General features: G+C 65.1%; 1 protein-coding gene across 3 annotated transcripts in view; it reads left to right on the top strand.

Moving 5' to 3' along the window:
- RXRG (retinoid X receptor gamma) overlaps nucleotides 1-17,987 on the top strand; it is a 97,871-nt gene that overhangs the window by 60,370 nt on the left and 19,514 nt on the right. The window contains exon 1 of one of the 3 annotated variants that reach the window (XM_045838636.1): nucleotides 15,520-15,822. The exons of the other annotated variants lie outside the window; for them this stretch is intronic. Within the exon in view, the coding sequence (XP_045694592.1) occupies nucleotides 15,774-15,822 (49 nt within the window). The 5' untranslated portion in view covers nucleotides 15,520-15,773. Of the gene's footprint in view, nucleotides 1-15,519; nucleotides 15,823-17,987 lie in introns of those variants that run through there. 3 annotated transcript variants of the gene reach the window in all.

Genomic DNA, 17,987 nt, shown 5'->3' with positions numbered 1-17,987 from the left:
TGCCTCCGGGTTCCACGCAGGGAAAGGACGCGGTGGCAGAAAGAGGCTCCTAGGGCACAGCACCTCTGCCCTCAGGAAGAGGAAGACCCGAGGGTGGGGGTGGGGGCGGTGCTGGAGGCAGCTGAGCAGATGCCCCTTCTCCCTGGGGCTGGGGGGCCCCTGCCTCAGCAGCTGGACACCCGACTCTCCCGGCAGAGGACAGGTCTGGGCTGCCCGCCGGACCGCTGGGCGGTGGCAGGGGGTGCGTTTCTGGGGACAGCAGCCCAGGCTGGCCCCCTCCCTGGGCCCACCCCTCCTCCCCACCGCTCAGGGAGCGCCCGACGGCCACACCCGGGTGGCCACACTGTGTCCGTGGTCACAGTCGTGGTCAGTAAGAGCTGTGGCCTTTCCACCCAGTGCGTGCGCAGGGACGAGGGACAGGAGTGTGGGGGGCGCAGGGGCAGCGGGGCTCGTTAACCACTGTTCTCTGGGGGAAGGGAAGTGCGGGAGGAGAAGAGGAGAGAGAGACCGGGCGGTGGGGAGGGGCAGAGAGAGGGGGGTGGAGCAGAGGTTGGAAGGGGCACAGAGGAGCAGGGAGAGGGTCGTGAGGACACGGGGGGACTCGGGGTGCAGAGAGGCAGACGCCTGAGGGAGCCCGGGGCGCCGGGGTGCGGTGGGAAGCACCGGGACTCCTCCGAGACGCCCTCGATCCTGTGGGGTGTCGGGCTTTCGCCAGCACCTGGCCTGCAGGGGCAACGTGACAATTGGGGGGGACAGGAGGGAGCGGGGGGGGGGGCTGGGGAGCTGATGGGGTTTCTCTGTTCTTTCTTCCCGTGACCAGCTCGGGCTGAGGGCGCACCTGGGCCCTTCAGTCCCCGGGGGGAGGAGGTCCCGGGAGAGCTGGGCCTCCGGTCTGGGCGGGCGGGGCGGCGAGCGTTCGGTGCGCGTGGGGAAAGCAGATGGAGTGTCTTCCCAGCCGGTGGGGCAGGTCCCGCCTGTCACTCACGTTGGAGTGCGGGGAGAGGCAGAGCGACCACCGCCAAGTGGTACCTCAGGTCCGAGGTGGCTCGCCCGCCGTGCACGTGTCAGGGGAGGTGGCTGGAACCCCAGGCCAGTCCGGCGGCTGAGGGGTCTCCGTGGAGCGGTTCAGGCCGTGACTGTCAGCGCGCACGGGCCGGCGGTCTGTGTGCTGCGATCACCCTGGACTCGTGGGGCGCGCCGACCGCTTCCAGGGCGCCTGGTGTTCTGGAGGCAACCTCTGCGGGAGCCTCAGCTCCCTCCCCCGCTCCCCTCCCCTCTCCCTGCGCCCCCCTCCCTTCCCGAGGCTTCCTGCTCCACGGCAAAGCAGCCGGCCGGCGGGGCTGCAGGCTCCCGCTCCGCATCGCGGCCGCTCGCTCTCCAAGCAAAGTGCGGTTTCCCGCTTCACACCCCTGCGTGTGCTCGCGTGCGCGCACACACACACACACGCACACACACGGCCTCTGTGCGCCACAGGGCGCTCTCACTGCACCCCAGCAGCGCAGACAAGGGGCCACTGTAGTCCCGAGAGACCCCAGGGCAGGGAGGCCGCCGCCGGTCCCGCCGGAGACATTGTCCCCATTGAAGCTGCTCTCCGGCGCCGGGCAGCTCACAATCCCAACCTTTGTGGCCGCCGAAGAATCGGGGCCTGTGCCCGTCCCCTCAGACCCCACCCTGCGGGCCCCCAAAGGTCGCGGGTGGTGATGTCACGGAACAGCCTGTGGCCAGGGGGCCCGTCCTCCCGAGACACACTGGAAACAGCTGGTGGACAGACACCCTGTCCCCACACCACCCGGCCTCCCAGCAGCCTCAGCTGGGGCAGGCCCTGGAGCCTGTCTCCCGCTTGGAGGCGCGGCCCTGGGGCCGGGCCCACGGAGAGCATGCGGCGGTGGCCAGTCTCATCTCTGCCCTCCTGGCGTCCACCTGGCGGTCCGTGGGGACTGAGCCCGCTGGACCTCAGTCCCCTCCCCTGAAACTGTGTACCCACCACACACACCCAGACAGACAGACACACACACACCCAGACAGACACACGCACCATCTCTGCGTGCCGTCAGCCGCGTCCCGGCCCAGGCCCCCTGGAAGGCACTGGACGTGCCCTTGGCTGGAGCCCGCGCCCACCTCCCTGGAGTCGGGGCGGCGGAACCCCGGGCAGCAGGGAGGGGGATCGCAGGGAAAGTAACAAAATGGAAACGAAAGCGGCGTTTACCGAGCACCACCGAGTGTCTGGGAACGCCCCGCATGCCACTCCCGGGAGGAGGGTCTCGGCCCCCCCGGAGGAGCTGCCTCGGGGCCCCTGGGCTCTGCAGGGGCGGAGGCGGCAGGGGCCGGGGCAGACCCTGCGCAGCGGGTCCACAGCCAGGACTCTGACTCTGGGCTGGGCCCCCTGCCCCCTCTAAGCCGTCCGGAGGCTTAGGGACCCTGGCAGGCGACTCCGGAAGGCAGGAGTCTGTGTGTGAGTGTGTGTTTGTGTGTGAGTGTGTCTGTGTGACTATGTGTCCCTGTGATAGTGTGTGCCTGGGGGTGTGTGTGAGGGTATGTGCCTATATGTGTGTACGTGCGTCTGTGTTTTGTCTCTGTGCATGTGTGTGTGTGTGTGGGTGTGCCCCTGTGAGTGTGTGTCCGTGTGTGACGGTTTAAGGGCCCTGGGGCCCTGGTGACAGGCGGGCCGCTGCCCCGAGTGGCACTTCCCTGCGGCAGCTTCCTGCCGGACGCATGCGCCCTCTCCTCCAGGGGTCCGGCCTTCCGACCTCGCTCTGCCCGAGGCCTCGCTGTCGCTCCAGCCCCGGCCAGCCCCGGCCAGCCCGCTGCCGCCACTGCGGGGAAGAGTCCGGGCTCCCAGCCCGTCCCGACCCCCCACTCGGTGGTCCCGCTCACCTCGCCCCCACCCCTGCCACTCGGCAGCTGGTCCCCGGCCTGAGACGCTGAGCGCTGGGACCCCAGCCTTTGCACAGAGAGCCCTTCTCCTGACAGATTGCTCCCCCAGCACTTGGGGGTGACCTCCTGCGGTCTCCTGAGTCCCGCCGTGCGACACCCCAGTAACCTGACCGCACTGACTTCCCACACGCTGTGCGCAGCCAACCTCGCCTTCCGAGCGCGGCCGGGGCTGCGTCTCCGAGAGGCCCCCGTGTCGGAGGCGTGGAGGTCGGCTGGGCCGGAGACAGAGGCTGGGAGGCCAGCCGTCCAGGCGGCGTGGCGGCGGACACCGGCCTGCGGGGGCCGGGGTGGGGGCTCGGCAGGTGGCGATGGCCGGCGTGGGCCTGAGGGTGACTCCGGGGTCAGACAGTCCCTGGACTGTCCCGCGCCCGCCCGAGGCAGGTTTCGGGGTTCTGCCTGCCGGGGGGGACTTTTCTAGAAGACCTTCCGAAGACCCTTTCAACCCTGTCACTGGTCCCGTTCTAGCTGTGGCGTCTCTGGGGGGCTCAGAAGACAGAGCCTCCAAAAATAGACAGCCTCATTATTACCGAGGAAATTTCTTTCCGCCTACAGAGTTCTCCGAGCGTCAGAGGAGGAGGAAGGCTGAGCGTGTGCTGAAGGTTTTGGGGGGCAGGGGTGTGCTGAGCGGTGAGGAGGGTGCAGAGAGTGTGAGGCCCAGCGGGTGAGGCGCGGCTAGGGTGACGACGCACCCACTGACCGCCCCGAGGGATGGGAGACCTTTCCGCACGCACAAGGAGGTGCCTGTGGGACATTACAACGGTCATGTCTCCACGGAGCCGTCGTCCCAGCTGCAGGGGGGATGGGACGGGGGGGTGCAAGGACTGCGCCCCCTGTCCCCGCCTGGGGGCCATGCCCACGTTCTCCCCGCGGCGGCCGGGTGCGAAGCCCCTCACCCTGATGTGCTTCACGCTCTTGAAAGCCACCCTGTGCGGCTGAGAAGGGCACCTGGTGACCGAGGGTCTGGAAAGTAATTTGGAGGAGCTGGCCCTGGGGGCTGTGCCAAGGGGATGCTCAGAGGATCCAGGTTTTCTTTTTATTGTATTTTAGTTATTTTTAGAGAGAGGGGGAGGGAGAAAGAGAGGGAGAGAAACATCAATGTGTGGTTGCCTCTCGTGCGCCCCCTACTGGGGACCTGGCCTGCAACCCAGGCCTGTGCCCTGCCTGGGAATCAAACCCGCAACCCTTTGGTTTGCAGGCCGGCGCTCAACCCACTGAGCCACACCAGCCAGGCTTTCGGCTCCAGCTGCAGAGCTTTCTCAAGGTGGTGAAGATCCAGGTTTTGTCGGTTTGCTGGTTTGTTGGTGCGTTTTGAGGTTTCCGAGCTGCTTGCCTCATGAAATAAAATGCGTGGTGGAGGGGCGGTGGTCTGCGACGCACTCAGTGAGATCGGACCTGTCGGAGGACTAGAGCATGTCTCTGTTCGGAGTATGTACGTTCTTCTTCTCCCTGTGCACGCAGCAGGTGACAGGACAAGGCAAAGGAGAACGTGTAAACCAGCGAGAGGCGCGCAGAACAGACTAGAAACCACCTTCAAAGCCCGTGACCAGCTCCCCGCTGTCCTGTCCCCACTGTGTCCCAGCCCGGAGACCAGTTCTGGAAAAACAACCCAAAGCTCCTTCAAGCTCACATGAAATGCTGAAGGGCCGATAGCTTGTCACTCCTTCTCCCTGCAGGCGCGTTCGAGCTCAACTAACGGACGAAGAGAAATCTAGGTTTTCCTAAAAACCAAAGAAATAGAAAACAAAAACCGAAAAACCCAGCCACCCACGCTACACCGTTCCAACTGCCCCCGCACCCTGGTAGCCCGGGCCCCCTCAGTTTTCGAGGCCACACCCGCCTCCTGGTCACACCCACGTGGGTCAGTCCGGCAGCAGGGGGGACGTCCGTGTAGCCGACACACACAGGGACAGTCTCGGTCGGGCACCTGGTCTCCGAGGCACCTGCTCTTTCACGGGAGGAGCCTGAGCCGCGTGATGGCCGAAGACCCGGGAGGGACCAGTTGTCGCGGCGCCTCGGTCGTCACCGGGGACCCACAGGAGGTTAGAAGAAAGCAAGCAAGGCTAAGACAGCGAGGGACCCCTGGGAGAGGAAACTCGTCTAATAACGGATCACAACAGCGCCTGTGAACAGTGTCCTTCTGGCCGAGAGGACCCAGAGCGCTCACAGCGGGCTGGGGGCCCAGAGCCCCCCGGCACCCGGTGCCGAGGCAGAAGCTGATGAGGACGGGGCCCCCCGGTCCAGGGCCCGGACCTCAGAGGGACTCGCGAGGCCAGAACCCCCTTCCTGGCCGGTCTCCGTGGCTCCGTGGCGCCGACAACCTGCCCTGTCCTCAGACAGACAGCTGCTGTTTTCAGAAGGCAGTGGCCTCGGGTGGTGCGGAAACCAGCCTCTAACATTTTTATCTAGTTATTGATTTTTTGGAGACAGAGAGAGAGGGGAGGAGCAAGGGCCAGGGGAGCGGGTCGGGGGAGAGAGAGAGAGAGAGAGAGAGAGAGAGAGAGAGAGAGAGAGTCGTCCCAGGTAGCGATGTGCTCATGGATTGATTCTAGCACGCGCCCTGACTGGGGATGGATGGACCGTGCAACCTTGGCGCGTGGGGACGACGCTCTAACCAGCTGAGGCCCCCCCACCGGCCCCCCGGAGTTTGGGCTCTCTACGCGCAGCCCGGCCTCGCCCTCTCTCCCCGCCGGCAGGACCCACGGCGAACCTCGTCAACCCAGAGGGAGGCCACGCCACCGAACAGCCCCAAGGGGGTTCTGAGCGTCAGCCCCGGCTGAGTCCGAGGAAACACGCACGTGTCTGATTTTTTGCAAATTCACACCCCGGTTTTATCCAGAGTTTTGCTCGTGCTTCTGCCCTGAAAACGAACAAACAAGGCTTTGGACCTCCCCGCCGGAGTGGGGGTGGGGGGTGTGGCTAAGCTGCATTAGCAGCAGGAAAGCTGGAGTGTTGAGGAGCCCCTCCAGGTTGGGGGGGGCCCAGACAGAAGGCCCCCCCCCCCCCCAGGCAGGACCCAGGATGCTGCCAGCAGGTTCCCCGCGGGGCTGTGTCTGTCTCCTGCGCGGTTCCCGCCCCTCCCCCATCCGCAGGCTCCCCCCCTTCCCCGAGTAATGCCCGTTACCATGGCACCCGGGCTCCGCCAGATGAAGACACTTCTGATCTCTTTATTGGTGAGCCCGCCGCTGGCTGCCGGGAGCCCGTGGAGAGGCTCAGAGACTTGTCAGGGGCCGGACGGCTCTGTCAGGGCGGAGGGTGAGGCCCTCACGCCGGGGGTCCCGGGCGGCTCCCGGGGACTGAGACCCCCAGCCACATCTCCTCTGCCACTCGGAGTGGCCGCGCGTGCTGCCCTGAGTCACACCGCGCAGGGCGCTCCCAGGCCCGCCCACGCCCCCTCTCGGTCCTCCCGGCGCCGCCCTGGGCTCCCCGTGCGGGCTCCCCATAGAGGCCGAGGACACTGGGGGGACCGTCCGAGGGCCGAGTGCTCGGGGCCATGCAGTTGTTACTCAGAGGCCACGCTGGGCTTCCCAGTGGACCCTCCGGCGACGCCACGGCCACACCCGTCATCACAGACACACAGACGGGGACGGGCACACGGAGAGATTTCTGTGCCTCGCTCGGGACAGGAGCTCAGTCCTTGTTCGTTCATTCACTGGACTAAACGTGTCTGCTTTTGAGTCACGTGTGGCGTCACGGACTCCCAGCACCGGCCTCGCACCGCCGCCCCAGCAGACAAACCCTTCCCCTCCCTCCCCTCCGCCCTCCCTCCTCCCCTCCCCTCCCCTCCTCTCTGAGCACCTCCTCCTGTGGACACAGCCCTGCGGGGGGTGCCGGGCGGCCGGGCAGAGACAGGAGCGGTGGCATCAGCCCCCGACGCACGGAGGCTGGGATTTGGCGTCGGACAGGCTGCATCCCTAAATATCTGGGCCCCGGCTGGGCCGGCTGGTGTGTCTGAAATGCCAGCGGAGAGGTCTGTGCTCCTGCAGAAATAGCGAGGGGTCCCTCACAGCTGCTCCCACAAGGAGTCGCGGGCAGCCTGAGAGCTCTGGGCACTGCTTCCCGCTGCCCCCACCTCCCCCCACCCCAATCCTCCAGCTCTGCCCCTCTCCCCGCGGACCTGAATGCCTCTGCCGGGTCGTGCCTCTCCACCAGGCCCTCCGCGTGCGAACCCTCCGAGCTGGTTCTCGTCTCCTGGGCCCACTTTCTCCTCACGAAGACTTTCCAAGACCCGTCATCGTGGGCCAGCACCCACCGGCCACCACGCTCAGCCCCTTGTCCAGAATCTTCCCCTGACCGGCGCCTGGCCTCCTGCTTGCCGGAGATGGAGTTTCGGGCAGTTCAGGGGCCGTGGCCCCAAGATCAAGTGTGCTGGCTCCTGAGTGTGGCTCCTAAGCTTGGCCTCCCTGGGGACCCCGGTCAGGCTGTAGAGACATGAACACCTCCTCCCAGAGCAACCAGGAGGCATGTTCTGGCCCCCACGGTCCCGACAAGGGGGGTCCAGGCAGGACCTGGACATCTCTGTGTTCAGCAAGCCCCCCCAGAGGAGGCTGGGGCGCACGGTGTCCCAGCCTTTTGAGCCCCTCTGCTGCAGGTGGGGGGGGCTGTTTCAGACCCCAGCTCCCTCTGCTGCTGCTGCTTCTCTGTGTGAGCCGTGGCTGGTGCCGGCCACGCTGGTCCCGGTGTCTCTCCTACGGCTAACGTAACACACTGCTGGGAAATCTCTCAGTCTCCGTCGGACCTCAGTAAATACACATCCTGTCCTCACCACCTTCCTGCCCCGGCCCTGCCTCTGACAACCTCCACTTTTAGGTGTTTCTGTTCATTTTGGCACCTGGGCCCAGCTACCCAGCTCTCACTTAGCTGTTTCCAAAGTGAAGTGCTTTCTGGCCTTCTGGGGTGCGCTCCCTGGACAGGGGGTGGCCGCACAGTGCCTGGCTTTGTGCCGTGAGGCCGCTACATCCTGGCTGGACGCCAGGACGGCTCTCCCTGCAGGAGAGGACACTGCGCAGCCGGGCAAATTCTCACGTCTGCGGAGCAGCCTCCTTTCTGTCCGCAGCCTCCTTGGGTTTGGCTTTCAACGCAATCTCATAGTTGTTGATACAGAAGCAGGAAAAGCGCCGTGTCGACGGCCAGGTGTTCCAGGTGCGGGAAATGTCACGTCTGCGGTTCAGAGACTCGCAGGGACTTTCTACGGTTGGGTGCCCGGGAGCAGACCCGGGTGGTGTGGCCGGTGTCCTCGGTGGCTTCCGCACGCTTTGCTCAGGGGACCTTTGTGACAAAGGGGGACAAAGCATGGCCTTCACTAGCCGGCAGAGCCCCTGCCCAGGACCCAGTCAAACAGAATGGACACCTGCCCTGCGGTAAATATAGCTCACAAGTGCGGAGGCCCCGACTGCGCTGAGGTTAGCGCCTGGGCTCCGGTGTCCCTCTCGGCCCCGCCCTCCTCAGCTGCCAGCGGGATAATCTGCCTCCGGCAGGCGCTGGGGGTATATTTGGAGCCTCCCCCCGCCCTGTCCCCCCGCTCCGGTGGAGTGGGGCCTGGAAATAGATCTCTTGGACCGCGTGCAAGTGGGTCGCGGCCTCAGCTCCCCACCTGCGCCCAGCCGGCGGCCAGCTCGGCGAGCGTGTGTCCAGCAGCGTCCCAGGGACAGTGGCCCGGACTTGGGGGCTGGGCTCTACTCCAGCATCGCCTCCTCCGCCCTCGGGGACTTGCACAGGCCTCCCTGAGGTCCGGCGGCGACACCCACCTCTTTGGCTGGGGCGCCTGGGACCTGGACCCAGTCTGGAGGAGAGCGTTTGCACGGCCGGCCTCTCTCTGGGAGGGACCAGACTGTCCCTGGGGGCTCGGCCCTGCCCGTCCCTCATTGGGTCATGGTGGCTCTGCACCCTGAGAGCGCCCATGGGCTCTGAGGCGGTGGCTGAGTGGCCGTGTGACATGTAAGGTAGTTGTGATTTGCCCTTGAACTCATCCCGGCAGAGCGAGGGGGAAGCCGGCCCCGTTCCTGGCTGTAGTCCCAGCGTCCACTCGGTCACTCGGTCAGCATTTCACAGGCCCACTGCCTGGGAAGCGCACGCTGGATTCTTCAACAAGGCAGAGGGAATAAGCGGTTGTCCCTACCCTCGAGAAAAACGTCCCGGTGTGGCGGTGACCCGTGATGACACTGGGCCGGCCAAGAAGTCCGTTTCATCTTTCCGTAAACTAAAAGACACATTTTTCATTTTCACCAACAACCTGGTTGATTTGGGTCATTTGAGCACATGGTAGAACGTTGATTGTTCTCAATTAATGTCTGGATTCGATCGCTGTCAACGTCCGCTGGTCCGCCCGGCCGTGGAGCACCGTCCAGCGAGAAATCCCAGCACGGAGCTCTGCAGACCGCGTCTGACGCGTCCCATCGGTCACGGCACCTTCTCCGTGCACGGCGCCAATTTTTTTTTTGGCGGGGGGTGGGGGGGTGTTTCAGTTGCGTTTTTGCCTTTCTTGAAATAAGAAAGCATACTTCCATCTTCCATATTTCCTTCCATCTTCAGTATTAAATGGCCACACAAAAATTCACCAGTTTTCTTTTTGTTTTGTTTTTTTTTGGATGCACGCTGATGGGACGGCTGTCACAGTAGTGTCTGACAGAATTGTTTTGAATGAAGTTACAGATGACAAGGTGCTACGAGAACCGTCGCAGGAAAAAAAAACCCAAATGGGCTCCCTGGCCAGCCCAGGACAAAGGGAAACTGAACTCGTGCGGTCACAGATGTTGAAGTCTTTCCTGGGGGGGGGCAGTGGTGGCACTCACGCTGGGCAGGGGAGACCGACGGAGGGAGTGAGTCCGAGGTGAGCGGCCCCTCTGTGGGCGCGGTGGGTGGTGTTGAGGGCCGAGGCGCGGGAGGGAGCCTGTCGTGCCGAGGGCACCAGCCTGCACCCCCCAAACTCAGTGTGCCTGGAGTCCTCCTGGCGGCTGGCCTCCCTCCCCGCCGCGTCTCCCGCAGGCAAGAGCTCCTGGGGTTCACGAGCTGAGCCCCGACTGTGAGCGCGGGCAGATGCGCCCAGCGGGTCTCGTGGGTCCCTGGGGGTCACCCTGGCAAGCGGTTTCTCGTTTTCAGCTCCTTCTTGTGGGAAGGTTCTCCTTCCGGAAGGCGAGAGCCCCCCAGATCGCCACCTTAGAATCGCGTGGGGTTCCTTGACCTCTTCCGAAACCCAGACTCCCCCGACTCTCCCGCCGCCCCGACCAGCTGAGTCACCTCCGGAAGGCACAAAGGCCTCCGCCGCTGGTGCAGACAAGTCTGGGGGCGGGTCCCTCAGGGCGGAGCCACCGGTGACGCTGCTCCGACCTGCACGTCGCCGGCGGCAGAGCCACGTGTGGTGGCACCTTGCACGTGGAGTGGGTGCCTTTGGACACGCCTCGGGCCTCGTGGGGACGGCCCCCCGTTTCCTGAGGGCAGAGGCCATTCTCGTGGAAGTCCGCCGGCACGCTTCCCGAACCGTCCCTGGCTCCGAGGACCTCAGCCACCCAGATGGACGCCCTGTGCCGCCGCCGGGGAGGGGCCCGTGACGCCACGGGGAGGGGCCGTGGACGTGGCCCCTGGGCCGTGCACCGTGCTGGCACCGGGGGACTCCGTGTCCCCGAGGGCTGGCGGCGGGTGATCCCGGCATCGTCAGTGAGCCTCTCCCCCCCATCAGTCCCACCCTCGGGACTCTGCTCTGCGTCAGACTCCGGGGTGAAGGCCGTCGGGGCAGCGAAGATGCCGCCGGCCCAGGGCCCCCCCACCCCCTGTCCCCCCAGGGTTCACTGTCCAGGGAGGGCTCCCGGGGGTGTTTGTGGTGACAGCACACGGAGGGCCGTGTGGAGGGGCCGGGCGCGGCCTCAGCGCAGACCGAGGGGCCTGGGGGACAGAGAGAGCACTTCCACCGGCGGTGCCCTGCCGGCCCCGGGGGACGGGCCTCGGGGACTGAGTCGCGCTGGGCAGCGGACGGAAGGAAGGGAGGGAGGCTCTCCTGGGCAGACGAGCAGGTTGGACACGGGCGTGAGGACTCGGCCGTGGTGAGGACGGGTCGGTGCCCGGGTGTCGGCTGTGGGAAACAGCGCGTCACCCGTGACGGGGCCGGGGAGCGGGGTTCCCCTCAGCCCAGGTTGGTGGGGCAGGCTGAGCCCCGGCTCGCGGCCGAGACCACGGCTCGGGGGGCTCCGGAGGCCACGTCTCCCAAAGGAGAGGCCCGAACGTCCCTCCCGCGCCCCCGGCCTCTCGAGTGCACTGGGCTCCCTCCCTCCCCGGGGCTGTGCGACCCTCTGTGTCCGGGCCGGGCCCTCTCTCCCCGGGCTCAGCCCTCCTCACCCTCAGACCCCAGGGTCACGGTCACCTCCCGTAAGGAGGCTGCCCTGGCCCTTCCTTCACCCGAGATTCCCGGCTCTGGTGTCTCATCCCGCCCCCCTCCCCCGCTCCCGTGGTTTCCCTTTGTGGCCCTCATCCCGGTCTGTACCGATGTGCTGTGTCTGAGCCGACGGGCTGGCAGCCGATCCCCTCTGCCGCCAGACCGCGCACGGCCCTGTGGTCGGGGACCCCCACGCATCTGCTCCCTCGGTCTGTCCCCCTGCGGCCGCCACGCAAACAGGTCCCCTAAGTGTCGGCTGAATGATAATTGAATAAATGCATGCCAGACCAAAAAAAAAATACAGAGACCACCCACACACATGTAACAGAAACATATTATTAATAAGAGAAGGATCTTTGTTTGAGGAGAGGCTCCTTGGCTGAGACTCAGAGCTGGGATTTCACGGCCATTTCTGTCACTTTTGCGCTGAGAGAGACGGAGAACTGAGGTCGAACTTGTGGAGTGGCTGTGTGTCCCCCTCCCCGGGCTCCTAGCCGTGGGTCTCAAATCCCTCCTTGGTGAGATCGGGAAATACGGTCTGTCCCACGGAACTGGAATAAATACAGTCTGTCCCACGGAACTGGAATAAATACGGTCTGTCCCATGGAACCGGAATAAATACGGTCTGTCCCACGGAACCGGAATAAATACGGTCTGTCCCATGGAACTGGAATACTGGGGGAGACCCACCAGAACCGTACATGCTGTTGCACACTCATACAAGTATTAATCTGGACCAACAGCGTGGAGACATTTGCATCTGGATTTTCCATCTCAGGCCCGTTGGCAAGAATCACATAACGTGACTTTGTGTTTTGTTCCCGTTTGCTGCAAAGGACTGTTTTCTGTCGCCACCGGGCAAAAGCCAAGGAGCGGGGCCTCGAGCACGACCGGCGGTGAAGCCGTGCTCTCATCACCGGGCTGGACGGCGGACACGGGCCGACGCGGAGTCCCACTCCCCGGCGAGAACTCGCGCCTCCTGCGTCTCCCGCGAGGCCCAGGCAGCTCCAGTGAGAGCAGGGCGTGTCGTCGTCAAGGAGGCCCGGGCCTCCCAGAGCCCGGCTCCGCGTCCTGCCCACGGAATCTGCTCATTCCCACTCCGAGCCCCGAGTGTCTGGCCGTGTGTCTGACGCCGCGTGAGGACTCCGGGACAGCTGGAGACGCCGGAGTGGCTGTCTGGGAAGGGCTTAGGAGAGGATCAGGTTGTTATGCCAACAGTGGTCCGGGACAAGACACGGTGGTGCCATGCAAAACACGCGGATTAAACACAAAAGCCACGTTCCTGTTTCTTGCCGTTCAGGCCAAGTTCATGGCCTGTGAAGGGGCGATAAACCATGTGGCAGGTATCACAAGGGAAGCTTTGGTAGAAGCATACCAAGCATTTCCTATTTAAAAAAATATTGATTGGCCACCTACTAGCGTTTCCACATGTACTAGCATGTATGTGAGAGAATGTACATGTACTGGCATGTACGTGGGAGAACAGTTTCTGTGTGACACAGGCGGGACAAGGTCAGTGGCGTGAGCAGTGAACCGGAAGGCGGGATGAACAAACTGTGCTCCCACCGTGAGCGAGGTGTCCAGACCGGAGGGGACTGCCCGAGAAAGGGGAGGGAAACAGCAGGGACGTGTTCCTTCCCGTGTCTGTGTAGAGCGAGAACCTCCCAGTAGGAAGCAAACAAAAGCCCTGAACCCACCCAAAACAAAACACGTGCGGTGTTACCACTGCGCCTCGAGAGCAGAACAAAGCCCAGAAACCCCAGTGAGGTCGGGGCGTGGGTGGGTGTTTCCCTGGAGCGTGCGTGAGCCGGCCAGGGCGCGGGGCCGGGCGGGGACGGAGCTGTGGGTGTGTGGGCCCAGCAGCGGCCGCCCCAGGGCGCTCGCCAGGGAGGCCGGTCACTCGGGAGGCCCCCCCGCGCCAGGCCGAGGAGCCTGGCCCTTGTTCTGCGAGGAAGGCACCTACCCCAGCAAAAACGGCAAGGCAGATGCCACCTCCAACCTCCGCGTGAGGGTCCACATGATGTTGACCTTGGGCAAGGCTCTGGACAGACTTAGGGAGGACGGTTGGGAGGGCTTGGAAGACCCCGGCCAGCGGCCAAGTGCGCCGGAGCCACTTGCTGCCTCCCCCACCGGGCGTAGGACGTAGGACACGGCTTGCGCTTCAGTGAGGACTGTTTCCAGGACCCCCGGGGAGAAGACGGGCCGCCGTGGAGTGGGTGCTGGGCGAGTTTGCGCTGAATTTAAGGTCGAAGGGGACCTCAGACCTCGTCCAGCCCTGCCCTGTCATTTTACGAGGGAGCACACGGAGGCGAGGAGGACACATCACCTTCCTCCTCCTCCTCACCGGAAGAGCTTGTCCGTGTTTACTGTGTGTTCCGTGTTGTCCAGGTGGTTGGCGTGTGCAGATGACCCTCACGACGAGCCCCTGTGGTCGCGGCGGTCTAGGGGACGCGGCCACTCGCCGGTGTGGTGCGGTGGTGAGGTGCGGAGCCGGGCCTCAGCCCGGCGCGGCTGGCTCTGCGTGGGTGCTGGCTCTGCAGAGCCGCCCTCTCCAGGCCGCGCCTCTGGAAGTCGGGGGGACAGAGGGTCCACTGCACTAGCGAAGGGGCGTTCTGGTGGGGGCTGCGCGACGTCCCTGCTATGCCCTCGGCAACATTTTTGTCCGCGAGTTGGATTACAGGTGGAAAACAGTTCACCGGACTGTCAGAAGCTCTGAGCGGAGGGAGGAATTAGAAATACACCGGACAGAAGGAGCTGGACCCCAGAGGCCTGGGAGGGCAGGTGGACCCCGATTTCTTTGCAGAGGAATGTGGGGAGGGGGTGCATGGGGGCCTCCGGGCTGACTGTCCGAGAATGGGGTGGAGAATGTGTAGAAAAGAGGCGGAACCTGGGGGGGGGCGGTTGTGGAGTTGCTTTTATGTGAGTTTACACATGGGGCCGATGCTCCTGGCTATCTTCCCGCCTGTGTCCTTAGTTTTTGTCCTGGGTTCTCCTCGAGCGGGGTCTTGATCTTCTCCCCTGGGGCTCACCTCCTTGGCTGTCTCTGTCCTTGGCTGGGTCCTTGTTCCAGCCCCTCAGGGGCTCAGCCCCTCGGGGGGTGCTGATGGCACCCCCATCGCCCTGCCAACGCACACCACGGGGAGAAGATTTGCACCCTGTCTGGACTATCGCGGCCGTGAGAGCAGCTCTGTAAATTAAAGTCCTTCCGGAGAGAGAGGGCAGGGCGTGAATGCATCGGACACTCGGCGGTTCATGGCGTGACGGTGAGGGGTGAGCGTGCTTAGGGGTGACCCGGCGCCGTGGGCCTGGGGACTTGTGTCTGAGTTTGCTGAAGACCCCACGGTGACGACCCCCGCAGGCTTCTCTCGTGTGGCTCCAGGAAGTTGCCTAGAATCTGTGGGCTGAAGCTCTCGGGAGAAGGGGCAGACTCAGCTCAATAAAAAGCTTTTTCATGGTCAGAACTGTCCAGAAGTGGAAGGGTAGAGTAGTGAGCTCCCCGTTGTTGGAAGTATTCAAGAGTACAATGAGCAGCAGCTTGTCCGAATAGCAGTATCACAGACCCAGACATCCAAGGGGGAACATGGACTCTGATCTGTGGGTCGGTTCCACCCGGGAGAGTGTCTGTGTCGGGGAGGACCCTGGGGTGCTTTGCCAGGGGGACATGGGTGAGGCCGCTGCCTGGGGAAGGTCAGCGAGGGACCCTTGCATGGGGCCCGCATGCCCTCCCCACCTGTGAGGTGGGCCCGGCCCCCAGCGACCCTGGTCAGCCTTGCCCTCTGAGAACCACGTGCCTCTGGCGGGCGCAGGAGTGCCCACTGGACCCCGGGGCTGCTCCGTTGTAGCTTCCGTCGCTGGGGGTCCGTCTGTCCTCTCCTCCAAGTCCCCACCTCCCACGGCCGGTCTCAGATCCAGTAGCGAGAGTGTCGGACAGAGGGCAGCTGGAGCGAGAAAATGCATTTTAATAAAACCCCATTGATTTCTATGGGCGCAAGTCCAGGAACAGGCACCTGGAGGGCCCGCCATCCCCGGCCCCCTCCCCCGCTCCCCTGACCTCCTGCGGGGCGGTCACACATCGATCGGCTTCCCAGATAATAGACCCCGCCGCCGGCGGGGACCTCAGGGGACCGCAGGGCGCTGGGAGAGGCGCTGGCACTCAGCAGCCCAGCCCCGAGTTAATCAAACTAGCAACAGGATCTCAGGCGGCGACGGCGGCGGCGGCGGCGGCGGCATTATGCGTGATTACTGACAGGCACCAGCTGCCGCGGTCGCCGGCTCCAGCGCGCTATGTGGCCGCCCGGATCGAGAGGCGGATTCCTGGCCCGCCCGGGAGGGCCGGCCCAGCCCGCGCCCCCGGCCGCGGGGCGGCGATGACCACTCTCGGTCGCCGGCGCTGAAGGGCGGTGGGGGCTGTGCCTGGGGCCCGGGCCGCGGGCTCGGAGCCGCCCGCCCGCAGAGGGCGAGGAGCCGAAGAGGAGACATGTACGGGAATTACTCGCACTTCATGAAGTTCCCCACCGGCTTCGGCGGTGAGCGCGGCACCCTCTGGACCGTCTGTCTGCGGGGAGGGAGGGGACACGGCGGTGGCGGGGCGGGGGGGGGGCAAGCCAGCGGGATTAGTGTGGCATCTCGTCTGTGGACCGGCGTGTGCAGGGTGCGTGCGAGGGAGTGTGCCCGTGCAGGGGAGAGGGGGAGTGGGGGAGAGGGGAGCGGCGGCCGGGAGCCGGGAGGGGGGCACTGGGGGCAGCGAGTCGTCGTCGGGACACCTGCGGCAGAGCTGGGACGACACATTGTTGCAGCCGGCCGGCCGGCCGCGAGTTTGTGTGGGCGTGGAAGTGCGGAGTTCACGCGAGTGGCGGGGGCTGCGGCTCACCCGCTGGCTGGCCGCGGGGAGAAAGGGAGAAGCAGTGTTGCCCCCGCTGAGGGCCCCCCCGGCCGCTCCTGGAGGAGGGCATGCCTGTCGTATTCAGGAGCAGATTCCCCCAGAATTGGGATTTTAAAAAGCAAACGTGACGCTTTCGTTTGCCACCTTGCTTTCCTTCCTGTTGGCTTCCCCTTTGATTTGCTAATAGCCTCTGGTCCCCTCCCCCGCTGGCCCCGAACCCAGTGCTGCGGCTGGGGCAGGGGCAGGGGCAGGGGCAGGGGCAGGGGCAGGGGCAGGGGCAGGGGTCAGTGCCTTCACGTCCACGAGGGGCCGTGCCGGCTGCAGCTCCGTCGGGAGCTGTGCGGGGGCGGCCCCCACCCCCCGGCACACGCGCTCCCAGGTCCCCGGATTCAGGGACAGTCGCCCAGCCAACAGCTGACCGGCTGGCCTCTCCCTGGGCAGCTGGTGCTTCTGGGAGCCCTGCCGTTCCTGTCCTGGCGGGCAGGCCAGAGCAGACATTCCTGTCAAGTTTGCGGAGACGCCCCTGCCCGCCTGACCTCCCGCGCGTGTGGGGCGACTTGGAGCACAGCAGGCGGGAACACCCGCGGGGCCAGGCGCGCTGTGAGCGGGGCTGCGTGGGGACTCCCAGGCCGAGGGGGGGCCTGCGCCGGGGGAGGGTGTTAGGCCCGGGGGCGTGCTCGTTCCTTCAGGGCCACGGGGGCGCGGTGGAGAGCCAAGCGCAGGGCTAGGCACTCGGGGTGCAGGTGGGGCTGAGACGTGGGCTTTGCCCCTCGGGTGAGGTGGGCTGGTCCCGCGACGGCACGTGGAAATCCGTGCAGGTTGCTGCCTGGACGCAGGGGGTGGGGGCTGTGGGCGCGTTCCCGGAAGTGGTGGCACTCAGGCTGTGGGGGCCCGTCTCGTGACACGGCCGGTGAGGGCGGTGGCCGACCCTGTGAGCCGGGCACCGCATGTCCGGTCTGCAGCCGCGCAGCCGGGTCCGGGGGGTGAGAGGCCTTCACAGCTCCCACCTGGGCCTCACTCACTGCCCTGTCCCCTTTGCCCTCTGAGTTCAGGTGGCAAAGTTCAAGCTCCCCCCTCAGATTCTCGGGGTCCCCACGGTCTGGGAGGCTCCAGCTCCTCGAATGCCAAGGAGACCCTCGGGGACAGCTGGGGTGCACAGGAGGGTTGAGGGTGGGGAGACCGGGGAGGGAGCTGAGGCACAGGCTGGGGAGGGCAGGCCGAGACTGACACTCGGGGGCTGCCAGGCTGTGCCTTGGAATGCGGGCACGCAGGGGCCCTCAGGGGCATGTCAGACCCCTCACTGTGCAGGCGTGTCAGCAGGGGTCCCAGGGACAGCAGGGACTAGTTCAAGGTCGGGGGGGGGCATTGAGAGGGGGAGCCCTTTCAGAGAGCCCCGACTCAGACCGATAGATACCGACCTCTTCCAGTCTGGTGTAGGCCAGAGCGGGACAGACGAAGGGGGAGAGGGGGAGGGAGGGGGGAGGAAGGGGGGACAAAGTTTGGTTTCTAGTTTTTCACCGACCAGCTGTGGGACTGTAGGAAAGATGCCGCACCTCTCTGAGCCCCGGTGTCTTCGTCTGTAAAGTGGGGTTCATAGCCCCCCCCCACTGTCGTGAACACTCCAGGTGCCGATGCCGAGAAGGCGGCGCCTGTCCCGTCGTCTGTGTGCTGGGCTCTCGGTAAAAAAAAAGGGAACACACTCGCCCCCTCCACGTCCCCTCGGTTCCAACGTGCCGGGTGATTGGAAAACCCAACATTCCCGCGGAAGGCGACTCAGGAGTCTGGGGGGGGTGTGAAATGAAACCCGTG

The sequence above is a fragment of the Phyllostomus hastatus genome, unplaced genomic scaffold (assembly GCF_019186645.2).
Source record: "Phyllostomus hastatus isolate PE091 unplaced genomic scaffold, TTU_PhHast_1.1 phas_contig_283, whole genome shotgun sequence".
In the NCBI taxonomy this organism is placed as follows: Eukaryota; Metazoa; Chordata; class Mammalia; order Chiroptera; family Phyllostomidae; genus Phyllostomus; species Phyllostomus hastatus.
This window is presented reverse-complemented; position numbering and strand designations above follow the sequence as displayed.